Source organism: Balearica regulorum, chromosome 27, assembly GCF_011004875.1.
Source record: "Balearica regulorum gibbericeps isolate bBalReg1 chromosome 27, bBalReg1.pri, whole genome shotgun sequence".
Taxonomy (NCBI): domain Eukaryota; kingdom Metazoa; phylum Chordata; class Aves; order Gruiformes; family Gruidae; genus Balearica; species Balearica regulorum.
Window position 1 is genome coordinate 4,448,249 of NC_046210.1, and position 15,518 is coordinate 4,463,766.

The 15,518-nt window shown below is 64.1% G+C and overlaps 2 protein-coding genes across 3 annotated transcripts; both read right to left on the reverse strand.

Moving 5' to 3' along the window:
- Positions 1-95: 95 nt before the first annotated feature.
- On the reverse strand, positions 96-1,762 carry LOC142598279 (small ribosomal subunit protein uS3m-like). The gene is made up of 4 exons (XM_075736436.1): positions 1,712-1,762; positions 783-851; positions 598-709; positions 96-426 (listed from the first exon to the last, which is right to left on the reverse strand). Exons 1-4 carry the CDS (start codon positions 1,742-1,744, stop codon positions 143-145), a joined length of 498 nt encoding a protein of 165 aa, XP_075592551.1. The 5' UTR covers positions 1,745-1,762; the 3' UTR covers positions 96-142.
- Positions 1,763-5,749: 3,987 nt separating this feature from the next.
- C27H2orf42 (chromosome 27 C2orf42 homolog) lies at positions 5,750-15,247 on the reverse strand. 2 transcript variants are annotated; one of them, XM_075736583.1, is made up of 9 exons: positions 15,144-15,247; positions 12,752-13,595; positions 11,827-11,937; positions 11,356-11,460; positions 9,798-9,902; positions 8,321-8,428; positions 7,349-7,449; positions 7,104-7,266; positions 5,750-6,061 (listed from the first exon to the last, which is right to left on the reverse strand). In XM_075736583.1, the coding sequence occupies exons 2-9, from the start codon at positions 13,581-13,583 to the stop codon at positions 5,850-5,852; spliced, it is 1,737 nt and encodes a 578-aa protein (XP_075592698.1). In that variant the 5' UTR covers positions 13,584-13,595; positions 15,144-15,247; the 3' UTR covers positions 5,750-5,849. The 2 variants fall into 2 exon arrangements, with proteins under 2 accessions (XP_075592698.1, XP_075592697.1); XM_075736582.1 differs by lacking the exon at positions 15,144-15,247 and adding an exon at positions 14,877-15,059.
- Positions 15,248-15,518: the final 271 nt, after the last annotated feature.

Sequence of the window (15,518 nt, forward strand, 5' to 3'; positions counted from 1 at the left end):
GATGGGGATGTGTGCGGTGCGAGGGGACGGAGCCCCACGGGACACGGGGCCATCGCGGCGCTGGGTGCCCCCCCAAAAACCCTCTGAGACCCGCAGGCGGGGCAGGGTGGGCGCAGAGCCCAGCTTTATTCCCCCCCCGGCACTAGAGGTACTTGTAGACCACCTTGGCGGGCACCGTCTGCAGCTCCAGGCGCACAGGACACTTGTAGAAGTGGGTGAGGAGGGTCTCGGCGTAGCCCACCAGGAAGTAGAGCTTGGCGGGCGGCAGGCCCCGCACCAGCACGGCGCAGACCACCAGCAGGTTGGCGCGGCGCTTCAGCACGGCCTCGTCGGCCAGGATGCCGGGGAAGGTGCCGTAGAGGAAGCGGCGCAGGAAGGCGTCCTCCACCGCCCGCTCCGCCGCGCCCGGCTCCCCGGCCAGGTTCCCTGCGGGAACAGACACGGTCGGCGTCGGCATCGTCGCGCCCGTCACGGGTGACGTCGGCCCCGCCATGACCGTGTGCCCCAGGCGTCCCCACCGCCCCATTCCCGCGACACCCACGGGTGCCCCACACGTCCCCACGTCACGGTGTGTGTCCCCCCGCCCCGGTGACCCACCGGTGTGCTGGGAGAGCCAGCCCTTGCGGTGGGCGATGTAGTGGGGGGCGTGCGCCTTCTCGTAGGTCACCGGCTTGTCCCCTTTGCCCACGCGCACCCGCGCCGCCCGTGTCTGTGGGGACAGAGGTGTCAGAGGGGGGGACGCCCCACGGGAGTGGTGGGGAGGGGGCACCCCCCGGGCTTACCTTGAGGCAGGCGGGGGTGGTGTGGAGGTGCCGGGGGGCCGTGGGGCCGGGGCGGATGTGGGGCACCGCCTGGTGAGGTGACGGGTGAGGGACAGCGGGCACCCTGCAGCAGCACCCTGGGGCGGGGGCTGGCCCTGCCTGGTCCCCCCGTGTCCCCCTGGGCCGGTGTCCCCAGGGTACCCCATGCCTGGAGCCCCCCCCGTGACCCCCTGCCCGCTGTCACCAGCGCGGAGCCCCCATCGCTGCAGCCCCTCACCCGTGGGGTCCCTGTGGCCTCCTGCGACCAGTGTCCCCCACACCCCATGTCCCTGGTGTCCCCCTGAACTGTGTCCCCCATAGCTTGTGTCCCCCACACCCCGTGTCCCCCCTCACCCGGTGTCCCCAGCATCCCCCCTACCTGCCCCCCCATTCCCAGTGCCCCCCGTGCCCCCCTACGCCCCGTGTCCCCGCTGTCCCCCAGAGCTGCTGTCCCCCATGCCCGCCATCCCCGCACCTTGTGCCCCCACACCTGCCGTCCCACACCCGGTGCCCCCACACCCGGTGCCCCCACACCCGGTACCCCCACACCCGCTGTCCCACACCCGGTACCCCCACACCCGGTGCCCCCACACCCGCTGTCCCACACCCGGTGCCCCCACACCCGCTGTCCCACACCCGGTACCCCCACACCCGGTACCCCCACACCCGCTGTCCCACACCCGGTGCCCCCACACCCGCTGTCCCACACCCGGTGCCCCCACACCCGGTGCCCCCACACCCGGTACCCCCACACCCGCTGTCCCACACCCGGTACCCCCACACCCGGTGCCCCCACACCCGGTACCCCCACACCCGCTGTCCCACACCCGGTGCCCCCACACCCGGTACCCCCACACCCGGTGCCCCCACACCCGCTGTCCCGTCCCGTCCCGTCCCGTCCCGTCCCTCACCCGCAGGGCACGCGCAGCCGCGGCCGCCGCCATCTTGACACGGGACGGAGCGGCGGGCGGGCGCAGGCGCCCCCTGGCGGCCGGAGGCTGCGGGGGGGAATGGGGGGACGGGGGGTTATTGGGGGACTGGGAGCAGTGGGGGGACTGGGGGGAATGGGGGGCGCTGGGGGTTATTTGGTGTAGTGGGAGCACTGGGTGATACTGGGGGTAACGGGGGGTGCTGGGAGCACTGGGGATATGGGGGGTAATGGGGCTTAGCAGGGAAACCGAGGGCATGGGGGTGACGGGGATACTGGGGGTTACTGGGATCACAGGGCACTGGGGGGTACTGGGCGTTTTGAGGGTACTGGGAGCACTGGGGGATACGGGGGGGTCATGAGGGGTAATGGGGGTTATTGGGGTGCTGGGAGTAATGGGGGTTACTGGGGGGTATTGGGAGCACTAGGAATACTGGGGGCAATGGGGGGTAACGGGTTATTGGGGGTATTGGGAGCACTGGGTGATACTGGGGGCAATGGGTGGTAATGGGAGCACTGGGTGATACTGGGGGTAATAGGGGTTAGTGGGGAAACCGAGGGCACGGGTGTAATGGGGATACTGGGGGTTACTGGGAGCACTGGGGGTACTGGTGGTACCGGGTGTGGTGGTGCAGCCCCCCTTGTCTGACCACGCTGGGATCCGAGGGAGCCCATTGTGCCCTTATGTTGGATCCAAGCACCGGCATATGGGTGCCGGCCACCCCTGGGCCACCCCGGGCACCCCTGGGCCACCCTGGGCCACCCCTGGGCCACCCCAGGCACTTCTGGGCACCTCTGAGCCACCCCTGGGCCACCCTGGGCACCTCGGGGCCGCCCTGGGCCACCCCCCAGCCACCTGCTGCCGGCTTGTCCACCAGAACTGGGACCCTGCGCGCGGCCGGTGTCTCTGGGTCCCACCGGCGGCCGCCCCAAAGAAGAGCCCGGAGCCCCGGAGCTGCCACCCAGCGTGTCCCCCCCGCACTGGGACCCTGCTCGGTGCCCACGTCCTGCGAGTCACCGATCGTCCGTCCGTGACTCCCGCGGACTCGCGGGCCCGATTTCACCACGGGCACCGCCTGGCGATGAACGCCGGCACGTGAAACGAGTAATTTGGGGAAGTCACCAAAAGGGCGGTTTCAACCCTAACGCCCGTCCGTGCCCCTTCACCCAGGGTCGTTCGTCCGTCCGTGCAATCCGATTCACCCCCCCATCGCGTGGGCCGCCCTGCTGCGAGGTTTTGGCGACCTTCGCCCCCCTCGAATCTTTAAGTCGCTTTTTTGGCGGTACCGGATCCCGTTGCGTGGCTCGGGCAGCCCGGCCGGCGGTTCCGTGCCGTTGGCAGGTACAGAGCCCCTCTCAGAAACGGGAACAAAGCCTCGAGTGCTGCTCGGCTTAAAGACCTGCAACGGAATTTCACTCTACACTGGGGAAACAGGGTACTGGGGGGATACTGGGGGATACTGGGATGGCACTGGGATGGCACTGGGATGGCGTGGGATGGCATGGGATGGCAGTGGGGCGGGCTGCCCCCCAGCAGCACACCGTGCCCTCTGCACGTGGGTGGTGACGGTGCTCAGGGACGTCAGGGTCAACCCCACGGACACGGCCTGCCCTCGTGCAAGACGTCCCCGTGCGAGGTACCCGTGCGAGGCTGCGTCCCCACGTGAGGCACAGCCCCGCGCCAGGCCGCGCTCCCCCTGCCGTGCCCCTCGTGCGATGCTCCCCGTGCAATGCCCCCGTGCATCGCCCCCCATGCGAAGACCCCCCCGTGCGAGGCGATGTCCCTTGTGCTCTGCCCTCGTGCAAAGCCTCCATCCTCCGTCCCTCCTCCCGTCCCACGCTGCTCCCGGGAGGGGCCCCCCCAGCCCCGGGGGGCTCCGGATCCTGCTGGGGATCCCCAGCGCTGGGATGCAGCTCCCCCCCCCCCCCCCCCCCCCCCCGTTGGCGATGGGTCATCTGTGGGGACAAAGAGCAAACCCCGCCCCCGGGAAGGGTGCTGGGTGCTGGGTGCTGGGTGCTGGGTGCTGGGTGCCGGGTGCTGGGTGCCGGGTGCCAGGGCTAACGAGCCCAGCTGTGCTAATGAAGCAATGGCCCCCAGCTGCCAGGGGGCTGGGCCCCCCCACCCCACAGCTGTGTCCCATCGGGGCCTGGGCAGGGCCCCACTCCCAGGGCCTCTTAAACCCCTGTGGGGGCTGCTGGGAGCTACTGGGGGCTGCTGGGAGCTTCTTGGGGCTTACTGGGAGCTTCTTGGGGGCTGCTGCTGGTTCCTGGGGGCATACTGGGAGCTTCTGGGGGCTGGCTGTTGCTTACTGGGAGCTTCTGGGACCTTCTGGGACCTTCTGGGACCTGTTGCTGGGGGCTTACTGGGAGCTTCTTGGGGGCTGCTGCTGGTTCCTGGGGGCATACTGGGAGCTTCTGGGGGCTGGCTGTTGCTTACTGGGAGCTTCTGGGACCTGTTGCTGGGGGCTTACTGGGAGCTTCTTGGGGGCTGGCTGCTGGTTCCTGGGGGCTTACTGGGAGCTTCTTGGGGGCTGCTGCTGGTTCCTGGGGGCTTACTGGGAGCTTCTGGGGGCTGGCTGTTGCTTACTGGGAGCTTCTGGGACCTGTTGCTGGGGGCTTACTGGGAGCTTCTGGGACTTAGCTGCTGCTTACTGGGAGCTTCTGGGACTTAGCTGCTGCTTACTGGGAGCTTCTGGGACTTAGCTGCTGGTTCCTGGGGGCTTACTGGGAGCTTCTGGGACTTAGCTGCTGGTTCCTGGGGGCTTACTGGGAGCTTCTGGGACTTAGCTGCTGGTTCCTGGGGGCTTACTGGGAGCTTCTGGGACTTAGCTGCTGGTTCCTGGGGGCTTACTGGGAGCTTCTGGGACTTAGCTGCTGCTTACTGGGAGCTTCTGGGACCTACTGGGACCTGCTGCTGGTTCCTGGGGGCTTACTGGGAGCTTCTGGGACTTAGCTGCTGGTTCCTGGGGGCTTACTGGGAGCTTCTGGGACTTAGCTGCTGCTTACTGGGAGCTTCTGGGACCTACTGGGACCTGCTGCTGGTTCCTGGGTGCTTACTGGGAGCTTCTGGGGGTTGCTGCTGGTTCCTGGGAACAACTGGGAGCTTCTAGGACCTCCTGGATGCTTACTGGGAGATTTGGGGGGGCTGCTTGCTGGTTCCTGGGAACTTCTGGGACCTCCTGGGAGCCTCACCTCCCCCTTCATGGGTGCTCTCACCCCCCCACCCTGGGTGGGTGCTGGTTGAAGCCCCCACTTCAGCCCTGGGCAGGGGCTGCCCTTGGTGTGACCCCCCCCACCCTGCCTGGGGGGTTCCTGGGTGCAGCACCCAGCCCTGTCCTGGTGTGGGGGGCTTGGGGTGCCTGGTGAGTGTGGCTCTGCTTGGGTGCCTGGTGCAGCAGTGCTGGGGGGCTCTGGAGACGGGGGGGAACTCGACTGACTTTTCTCTTTTCCCCTCCCTGCAGGTGGAGCGAGGCCCTCGGCAGGTGCTGCCAGCCCTGTTGGAGCGAACCGGAGGGGTTCCTGTGGTGGGGGGTCACAGGTGGTGAGTGGCTGCTGGGGGCCCCCCCATGCCTCGGTGGGGGCAGCTTGGGGAGCTGCTTTGCTGTGGCTGGGGGGGCCCTTGCCTTGGCCCCCAGGGGATGGGGTGGCTGGCTCTGTGCTGGGGGGTCCTGGATGGGCCCCCCCAGCCTGCAGCAGCCCTGTGTTTGTCTTTCAGCCCTGAAGCTGTGTCCCTGGAGGTGCTGGAGCCATGGAGTGAGGTATGGCTGGGGGGGCTGCCCCTCGGGGGGGTCCTGGGGGTCCCACTGCCCTGGGGGGGGCTCACTCTGTCTCTGTTCCCCCAGGATGTGGTGCAGCAGCTGAGGAGCGGATGCTGGGATGGAGTGTCCAGGTAAGGACCCTGGGAGCCCCTTTGGGGGTGGTTGGGTGCCCCCCCCCTCTCCCTGGGTGCCCCCCCTGCCTGGGGGGGTTCCCAGGGGGAAGCCCCCTGCCCTGTGGTGGGTGCAGGGAGGCTGAGGGCACCTCGATAGTGAGAGTTTTTATTTGGTTTTGTGTCTCTTTGCCTTGCAGGTGGCTGGTGCAGCAGTCCTGGGGCTGGCCCCCCCCCAGCCGTGCCGGGGGGCTCAGGGGAAGGTGATGGTGGTGAGCGGGGTGAGCTCCAGCGCCGGGGGCTCGGCGGCGGGGGGGCTCTGGCGGCCGGTGCCGGGCTGGTGGGTGCCGTGGTGGCCGTACTGGAACTTGATGCGCAGCTCGCCGATGCGGGCCTGGGGCAGGATGTTGGGGATCCACTCGATGATGAAGGGGGTGGGCTCCTTCTGCGTGGGGGAGGTGTTTCCTGGGGGGGAGGGAGGGAGGGGGATGGGCCGGGGTTGTCCCCTCGGGGAGGCCCCCGCGGTTGTTTTCCAGGTGCCCGGAGGAAGGACAAGGGCTGTGCCGGCAGGATCGGGGTGAGTGTTTTGGTTTTTTGTGGGTGGGGGCTGGAGAGTGTGGCAGAGACTATCTCACGTGTTTGAGATTTTTTTTTGGGTGGGGGGTGGGCATCAACACGTCGGCTTGGGGTAGGGGTGACCCGACCCTCCCCCCCCCGGGGTGGGACCCTCCCCCCGGGGTGGGACCCTCCCCCCGGGGTGGGACCCTCCCCCCGGGGTGGGACCCTCCCCCCGGGGTGGGACCCTCCCCCCGGGGTGGGACCCTCCCCCCGGGGTACAGTCCCACCCTCCGTGGGGAGGTAGAGCCCCCCTGAGTGGAGGGTGAGAGGGGGCCCCTTTGGGCTTCGGGGTCCCCTGAGTGGGGGTCTGAGGGGGGCCCCTTATGGCTGGGGCCCCTGTGTGGGGGTAAGAACAAGGGCCCCCCCTTGTTTGTGTGTGTGTGGGGGGTCCCCTTGTTGGAGTGTGTGTGTTGTGTGGGGGGGGTCCCCTTGTTGGAGTGTGTGTGTTGTGTGGGGGGGGTCCCCTTGTTGGAGTGTGTGTGTTGTGTGGGGGGGGTCCCTTGTTAGAGAGAGAGTGAGTGTGTGTGTGGGGGGGGTCCCTTGTTAGAGAGAGAGTGAGTGTGTGTGTGGGGGGGGTCCCCTTGTTAGAGAGTGAGTGTGTGTGTGTGGGGGGGGTCCCCTTGTTAGAGAGTGAGTGTGTGTGTGGGGGGGGGGGTCCCTTGTTAGAGAGTGAGTGTGTGTGTGTGGGGGGGTCCCTTGTTAGAGTGGGGGATACCCCAGTCCCAAGCTGGGAGGAGCAATGCAGCACTTAGAAGAACTGGGGGGGGATCCCCCCCATGTGCTGCAGCTCACCCAGGGGGCTTGGGCTGGTGCTTCCACAGTGGGGGGAGAGTCTTCTGGCTGCCCAGGTGTGTGGGGGGGTCATTTCCCCCCAGGTTGCTCCGCTTACCCACTTTGAGGAAGGTCTTGAGCTCCAGGGGCCGGATGGCCGGCTGCTTTTCCAGCTGCCCGTAGGCTTCGGCGATGCTCTCCACCTCCACCTTGGGGCACCTGAAGAGCTCGTAGGTCCCATCCCGGTTCTGGATGAAGCTGCGCGTGATCTCCAGCGGCAGCTGCCGGCAAGTATGGGGGCACCCGGGTGAGGGGCTGGGTGTGGGGGCTGTGTGGGGCTGGGGGGCTGCCTCCCCACCTTACCTCAGGTGTATCGAAGATTTGCTTGACCTGCAGGATGTTGGTGATGTGCCACGTGTACTTGGAGAAGGTGCCCAGGGGAAGCGCGTCCTTGCGGACAAAAGCTGTGGGGAGGGAAAGGGTGGTTGAGGGGGGGGCTGTGCTTGCTGTGACACTTGGGGTGACTCTTCTTCCTTTTCAGCTGAGGCCAAAGACAAAGGGGGAGGCAATCTGCCTTGTCTGAGTGTTTAGCTTTGTCTGGCACTCTGTTGAGTAGCAGCTCTGGCTTAAGTGACTTTAACTGGTCCTGGGCTTAAGAGAGCTGCTTGGTCTGGGTTGGTGCTGATGCTCAGCTGAGGGGAAAGGGGGCACAACAGGAGCTGGTGGTCCCCCAGGCCTTGCTCTGGCTCCTGTAGTGCTGATCTGATGCATGTAACTGTGCAGAGAGCCCCGAGTGTGTGCTTAAGCCTGGCTTTATGCTCCATGCTTGTGTAGGAGTGTGTGTGTGTAAAGCAGTAAGGGCTGTGAACTGCCCTGGGCTCAAAGGCAGCCTGGCTGGGGGTGACTGAGAAGAAAGTCTCAGCTTTGAGCCTGGCTGGGTTTGTTCTGGCAGACTAGCTGGCAGACTAGGCTTGTGCTGCTCTTGTGCTCCAACTGCTGTGAGTGGTGGCCCTGCCTGCAGTTGGGCACTTAACCTGCAGGCTGGCCTTAGGCTAGGCTTAGGTGGGAGCTGCCTGCAAACCCCTGCACGGCAGAGGCTGTGTCTGACTTAGCTTGTGTCCTCTGCCCTGGGGCTTGCTCAGACAGCTGCAGCACTTCCACTTTAGCTTTTCCCCTTGCTGCAGCACTTCCACTTTAGCTTTTCCCCTTGCTGCAGCACTTCCACTTTAGCTTTTCCCCTTGCTGCAGCAGGGGGGAGTGAGGAATCTTCCCTGTTGTTACAGCCTGGCTTAACTGTGGGCAAAGGGTCTCCTGGTGCTGATGTGCTTGTCTTACCAGTTGTGGAGTTGGGCAGCCTCTTCTTTGTGCTCCCACTGGAGATCCTCTGCTGCAGTGCATCAAAGAAAGCCTGAGGGATGTGGAACACCAGCGGCTCAGGCTTGCCTGTGGGTGCAAACAAGGGGATGGGGGGTGGGGGGGGGGGCCATGTTGTCTTAATTGGCTCTGCAACTGGGGCCACCAGCAGCTGCCTGGAAGAGTGGGGCTGGTGTCTGACAACCTCTGCAGTAAAATATTTTCTTGTGTTTGGAGTCTGGTGTTTCACTTCTTTGTGTCCTTTGCCTCTCATCCCCTCTCTGGGCACTGCTAAGCAGAGCCTGTGCTGCTGCCTCTATGCACACACACCCCTCTATTCCCCCAGATAGAGCAAAACAGCCCTGTCTCATCTTGGGAGGGGGTGATCCTTTTGAGATACTGTATAATCTTTTCCAGTAGTGACACCCCCAGCTCTCTGTATGGCCTCTGTGTCCTGTACTGGGCCTGTCTTAGGGTTCCCTTCTCTGTGTTGTCTTGGGGGGGGACTGTGCCCCTTGGTAACTCTGTTTGCTCAGCTGGGGTGATGCTGCTGAAGGGGGCTGAGTGGTGACAACATTGTTATACCCAAGAATCACCACCTTGTAAAATCATGTAGGTTGGAAATGGCCCTTAAGGTCAGTTGGTCCGGCCCTGCCCCAAGCACTACAGCCTGTGGCTCTTGGCTGTTGCTGCTGGAGGCCAGTGTACTCATGTGCTTCTGGCAGTTAGTGACATCTCCCTGGGCTGCGACAGGAGGCTGGGGGTGTGTGTTTGTTGCACTCATGTGACAGACTTACGTTGCTCTTGCATCACTTTGAAAGAGCTGCTCCCCTCCAGGCAGTGCTTGGGGGTCGTCTTCTCCAGCACAGCTCTGCAAGCAGCCCCAAGACTTACAAAGTGCAGCCCCAGGAAGGGTTTTTACAGCAGCTGCTGCCTCTGGCTAGAAGAAGGGCCCTGCTGCCTGCACCAGTCCTGCGCTGCTCGCTGGGGCAGTGCTGCAGGTGAGGGTACCCCCCCAAGTGTTACAGCCACGAGCTGTATTTGCACAGGGAACATCTCTGCTTGGACTGGAGCCCTGCCTTCAGGGCACGAGGATGGGAGGAAAACTGGAGTACCAGCATTCCTGAGACCTAAAGTCATGCGAGGCATCTCACTTTACCTCATCTCGTCTATGTGGCCCTGGGCAGTTTAAATTCAAGCATTAATAACCTCTTAGGGAATATCATCTCCCTTCCCCAGCATGAACATGAACACCAACACTGGGCTACTGATGAGCATTAAGTCTGTGTTCAGGGAATAACTCAAAGACAATAGAAACCTCCCAGGGCAAGATAACACTGGCCCTGAGCTGGGCACAACGCTCGCCTCCCTCGGGGCTACCAATTAATGCTGCCAAGAGCTCAATGATAGAGTGGAGTTGTGCCCCGAGCCTCTCCTGAGGTGCTCCCCAAAGCCTTACCCTCAAACTGGTAATGCATGGTTTGATGGATGCGTTCGGTGACACTGGCCAGCCAGTCCTGGAAGGAGAGGGTCACCTGCGACTCATCCAGCAGCTGGTTACAGCCTAGGAGAAAACGGGAAGGGAAATGGGACTCTGTACCAGCACACAAGAAGTCAAGTGCCAAGCCAGATGGGCAGGAGAAATAACTGAGAGCCAGCCGTGCCGGCTGCCACGACTCCTCAGCAGCCAGCTCCAGGCCAATATTCCCCCTTTTACCCGCATGAGTGTTCCCAGCAGTGTCAGCCACCACAACCCATGTTAAACAGAGCTCCGAGAGCAGGCCGACAGACAAAACTGGCTTTCCATCAGCTGAAGGGGTTAGATGCGGCTGCCTCGGGCACCTTGCTCCGGGGGCTTGGAAACGCAGGACTGCTTTCACAGCAGCAATCTGCTTTTAAACCCCTCGTCTGGTTTCAGCAAGAGAGCAAGAGATCTCAAGAGAGGTGCAGCCCCCCCACAGCACAGTACACAATTACACTGTCTCGCCCAGGAGCTGCACTCAACACGAGCACCGATGCTCCCTGGGGAACAAAAAAAAACAAACCAACCAACCAACCATCTCAGGGCAGAGGGAAAAGGGGAAACAAAAGAGATTTGTACCACTTTCTAGGCAAAAACTAAAACTAAGATGAAGACAAGCACCAAAGGCTCCTACCCAGGCCCAGATCATAACCAGCACAGAGAGCGGCTTTCTCTGAAGGGCTCTGAGTTGCTGGGAAAACCCAGAGGTTGTCAGGGCCCTGCCCTGGCCCTTCCCTCTCTGAACAAACATCATATATAAACAAACACATAAACATCTACATCTACATCTACAACGACACAGCCCTCTGCTCAGAGACAACAGTTATTAATTACAGACATGGCCACCACAACCTCCCTGAGGTGGCCGGAGTTACCTAAGTTCCCCTCTCCTTTGCAGCTTGCACGCTCCCTACGCTTGGCCAGACCCCAGATGGAGCTTCCGAGCAAGAACCTGCCACCAGAGACCACAGCTACTCTGGCCACAAGTCACGTCCCCCCACCGGCAGCTCTGTACGTTAAGAGATACTACAAACACCAGCAAAGGCAAAAAAAAAACCAACACACCCCACAAAACAACATAAAACCATCTCACAACTTTACCCGAACCAATTCGCCTATCCATTTTATCCACGAGGGCAATAAATTCCATCAGGAGACAATAATACCATGCCTGCCCACAGTGCTGGCACCACCACAAGACACCTTCTTTAAGCTTGCCGCACCAAGAATGCCACCAAAGAACCACACACTGCCATCAGCCTTCTCTCCCAACCACGCTCACTGCCAGCCCGAGCTGCGTGAGCCGCACGCCGAGCGATGCCAAGGGACCGGGGGGTGCCTGAGCCCTATTTCACCTCCTCGAGCGAGCGACAGCTGGAGAGGGCTCAGCCGTCCCCTCCACAGGGGTCACGGCAGCACGAACCGAACGGCTGCAGGCGTCCGCCCCGTCCCCGAGAGCTCCCGACTGCCGGCGAGACGCGCGGCCAAGGCTCACCTTGTCTTTTCAGTGAGGCGGTGACAGCCGGCTTCTTCAGGCTGCTTCTCCTGGGGTTGCTGCGAGCCGGGTCTTGAGCCAGGAGAGGGCTGGTCACCTGTGCCCCTGAGGGATTGTTTCAGAGAGCGTCAGTGCACAAGTCCCGGGGGTCCACGGGCACCCCATGGGGGCATCCCTGCCGCAGGCATTGGGGTGGGACGGAGAAACCAACCCTCTCCTTAAGGCAGGCTGTCAGCACAGTTCTTTCCTCTTTCTTTAACGCTGCTGCCACTAAAAGACCCGCTCAGACTCAGGGAGGAGCATGCCCAACACCCCAGAGCCTCTCCGAAAGCTCCCAGCTGGCACCGGACACGGCACGAGTCCGGCAGGTCACGGCAGGACTGCCCCTCCTGCGGTCGTGCCGGCTGGGCAGCGGCTTTGGGCTTCAGACCCTGTCCACCCCATCCCTCGGAGCTTCCTGCCAACACTCACCAGCTGCTCCGTCCTTCTTCTTCTTCTTGGGCTTGGCTGCAGCCACCTCCCCAGCACGCACCGTGGATTCGGGGCTGCCGACCAACTGCGGGACCACGATCCCTTTCAGACCTAGGAGAAACAACAAGACTCCGTCCTTAAAAGCCTCTCAACCACGTGCAGCAGCACTGCGGGGAGGTGGGGCTCTCACATCCCCTTCCCCACACCAGCACTCAGCCCCCCCAGCACACCCCAAACATTCTCAGAGAAACCCCAAAGCCCCCCCGGCCCTGCAGACACGCTTCTTGGGGGGGTGGGGGGCAGGGGGAAGAAGGGGGAACATTATGGCGAGTGGGGATTTTAACTCACTCACATCACCCAGGTCGCTCTCCTTGGGGCAGATTTTCACCTTTGGGTGCCTAAAGACAGGGTGGGATTATTCAGGGTGGGGTGCACAGCCCCCCTTGGGGGACCAAACCCCAGGGCAGAGGCTCACAACGAGCTGGGCTTCTCCCAGCTACAGTGCTGCTCCGGCCCAAAGGGAGGAGGAACCTGACTTGCCCTGAGTGCCATCGCAGCAAAGCCCAGCGGGGGGAATCTACCCCCCCTCTTTCAGCTCCCAGGGGAGTGCAGGGAGCACCCCACTCTGCTCCCACACACCAGGAACCAAGAGGAAACAGCAGCCCAGGAAGAATCACTGAACTCCCTGCTCCCAGAGGGACGGGGCAGGAAATGAAGCCATGGCTAACGAAGCATGGATAAGGAGCAGGTGTAAGGGCAGCCCAGGCAAAGTGAGGGCAGCTGCCAGGGCACGAGTGGGAGGGGAGGGGAGGGGAGGGGAGGGGAGGGGAGGGGAGGGGAGGGGAGGGAGTGACACCAGCCAGACACAGCCCCATCAACACGCGCCCTCCCCAAAATCCTCCACGCGTGACCCCCCCCCACCTACCACCGGAGTCGTAAGCGAGGAAGTCGGCGAACTCCTGCGCCAGGCTCTCGTCGCTGGCGAAGGCGCAGATGCAGGCGAAGAAGTGAATGCAGCGCGGCGGTGGTGCCGCCTCCTCGTCCTCGGCCGGGCCGCCCTTGCCGGGCTTCAGAGCCTGGCAGGAGCAGGAGAACCTGTGGTCTGCCAGCGTCTTGGTGCTCATCTTCTGGGCGAAGGAGGCGTGCAGGTAGCCCAGGCTGTGCTTCTGGCTGGCCTTGCACTTCACCACCAGGATGTTCTTGGTGATGCGCTGCACCAGCGGCCCCGTGGGCTCGGTTGCCAGCTGCCATATGGTTTGTTTGGTTTCGGGCGAAGCCTGCATGGAGTTAAGCACCGAACTTTTCAGGGCAAGTGGGGTGGCCTCGGTTTGACAGTTCAGGGCCAGTTTGACGTGCTGGCACTGGTTCTCCACCACACCTTGCGTGGCCGCCTTCAGACATGACGGCACGTAGCAGCGGCCGGAGCTGAGCCGCGTGATGATGGTCCCGTCCACCGTCTGGATGGCCGTCTCCGAGACCCCCAGCTCCACAAAGCACCGGTAATCCGGTCCCCGGTCCCTCTGCCGCACCGAATAAACCTGTAAGTCGGAACCGGTGATGATCTTGACGGCGTCGACGCTGGGCTGCTTGCGTGTGCCATAGCGGAAGACGGTCCCGCAGTTCTTGTTCTTGCAGCTCAGGCCTCGGGTGCCGTTGTAAGTGCCGCAGCGGGGACATTTCCGGATGCCCCGGAGCGTGGCCTTCCCCAGGTCGGACAGGAAGGAGGGCACTTTGGTCCTCACTGACGCTGGCTCCATCCTCCAGTGAACCTAGAAGGGCAGAGATTGGGGTGTGAGCGGTGGGGGGGGGGGAGTTAAGAGCCCGGCGGGGGGGTGGACGGGATGGGAGAGGGACAGCGGTGGCCATCCTCGGCCCCCCGGCAGCGACAGAGACGGAGGGGAGAAAGAGAGAGAGGGGGAAGCCACTGGCTGCCTAGTGCCTGCAGGACAGGCGAAGGTTCCTGCCGGTCACCGTGCCGCCCTGTCGCAGTCCCACGCTGCCTACGGGCCCCAAGGGACGCCCGGGTGTGACACCACGCACCACGGCAGCGTGCCTCTCTTCACGCAGCGACAAAGTGCCAGCGCCTGGAAGTGCCGGACCCCGACGCCTCCACCCACTGCTATTTCCCCCAGCCTCAGCTGCGCAGGAGGGGAACGAGGCTAAAAAAGAGAGCTTTTGGTGCGTGGCCTGAGCCACGTGTTCACCCTTCCCGGGGGAAACAGAATTAAATAAAGGATGTGGGATGTAAATAAAGCCGGGCAGCCTGCCTGCTGTGGCAAGGGGACGTGCAGGCGAGGGGACTCGCAGAGCCCCCAAGCGCTTACCGGGCGCGTCACAGCCACCCCGAGCGACGCCAAAGCAGAAATCGCCATCGATGGGGGAAAAAAACCCCACGTGAAGGGACGGGAACGGGGCGATTCCCTCCTCGTCCACCTGCTTCAGGTTTTTGCACCAGCTTGGGCAGCCGAGGAGCTGGACGGTGACTCCCGGTGAGGACACGGACCCCCCGCTCGCCCCTGCCTCCACCCGGTGCCCCCCCCGCCCCCAGAACCCCCTTCCCGGGGCAAGACCCGGGCACCGAACGCAACCGCCGCTGCAAGCCAGCCTTTCGCCTCCAGCAAGGGCGGCAGGCCAGAGACCGAGACACCGGGCAGAGGCGAAAGGGAAGTTTATTGTCACTGCTGGAGCCACCACGTCTCGCGTGGGGATACCGACAAGCGGCTCCCGGTGCTCCCGGGGTGGTTTAAGCCACTCCCGGGCCCCGCACGGTTATTTACGTGGGGTAAAGTCTGTCGGTCCCGGCAGGAACGAGCTCCAGGCCCAACCGCAAAGGGGCAGCGGGGGTCTGCGCCGGGCCCGGTGCTCCGCGGGGGCTCCCCGGGTGAACGGAAGGGCCGCAGAGGCCCAGCCGCCCGTCCCGCACCGAGGGCAGAGCCGGGGACACCCCCGTCCCAGCGGGCCCCGGGTCCCCCCCCCCCTCCCCTCCCCTCCCCCCCGCCGCGGTGGGACCGGTGACACCCCGAGCGAGGCCTTCCCTCATCCCCCATCACCTCACGACCAGGCCCCGATGCCACCTCCCGTCACCGGGGCGACCTCAACCACAACGCCTCGCCCATCCCCGCGGGGGGGGGTGCGCTGCGCTGACGTCACCGCCGTGGCGTCGCCGTGACGTCACACCCCGCCGACACGAGGTTGGGGGGGCACTACCCCCCCCCGCTCCGCCGTACCCCCCCACCCCGCGCCGTTTCCCAGCATCCTCCGCGCCCCTCTGATGTCACTTCCTGTCCCGCGGGCGCGGGACCCTCCCCTCCCTTTACCTGAGCGGCAGCGCGCGCCCCCCGCTCCTGCCCGCACCGCCGCGAGGGAGCTCAGCGCCCCGCCTCCGCTATAGGGCTCCGCCCCCTTTTTCCGCTCTCATTGGTCCGCCGGCGCCACGTGGGGCACCGCGGGGGACGCTGGGAGATGTAGTCCGCGGTGGCGTCGCAGCGCGCATGCGCGCTGCGACGCCACCGCGGACTACATCTCCCAGCGTCCCCCGCGCGCGAGCTTGCAACGACAATTCACCGATTTTGAGTTTTTTGTCCCCAAATTCCCCCAGCGGCCGATCCCCTCCCGCCCGCTTCGGCCCGGGGAAGGCGAAAGCCGACGGCGGGGCCACGGAGTAAGAAAAGAAAACACACAACGAGCTTCGG

Bases quoted from the DNA above. Each gene is read 5' to 3' on its own strand.
- LOC142598279 (XM_075736436.1), bottom strand. From the start codon at position 1,744: ATGGCGGCGGCCGCGGCTGCGCGTGCCCTGCGG. The intron at 710-782 runs GTAAGCCCGGGG...CTGTCCCCACAG, and splicing joins CCACCCCCGCCTGCCTCAAG to ACACGGGCGGCGCGGGTGCG. The intron at 427-597 runs GTGGGTCACCGG...CTGTTCCCGCAG, and splicing joins CTGGCTCTCCCAGCACACCG to GGAACCTGGCCGGGGAGCCG.
- C27H2orf42 (XM_075736583.1), bottom strand. From the start codon at position 13,583: ATGGAGCCAGCGTCAGTGAGGACCAAAGTGCCCTCCTTCCTGTCCGAC. The intron at 11,461-11,826 runs GTGAGTGTTGGC...ACAATCCCTCAG, and splicing joins GAAGAAGGACGGAGCAGCTG to GGGCACAGGTGACCAGCCCT. The intron at 9,903-11,355 runs GTGAGCCTTGGC...GTTTTCTCCTAG, and splicing joins CGCCTCACTGAAAAGACAAG to GCTGTAACCAGCTGCTGGAT.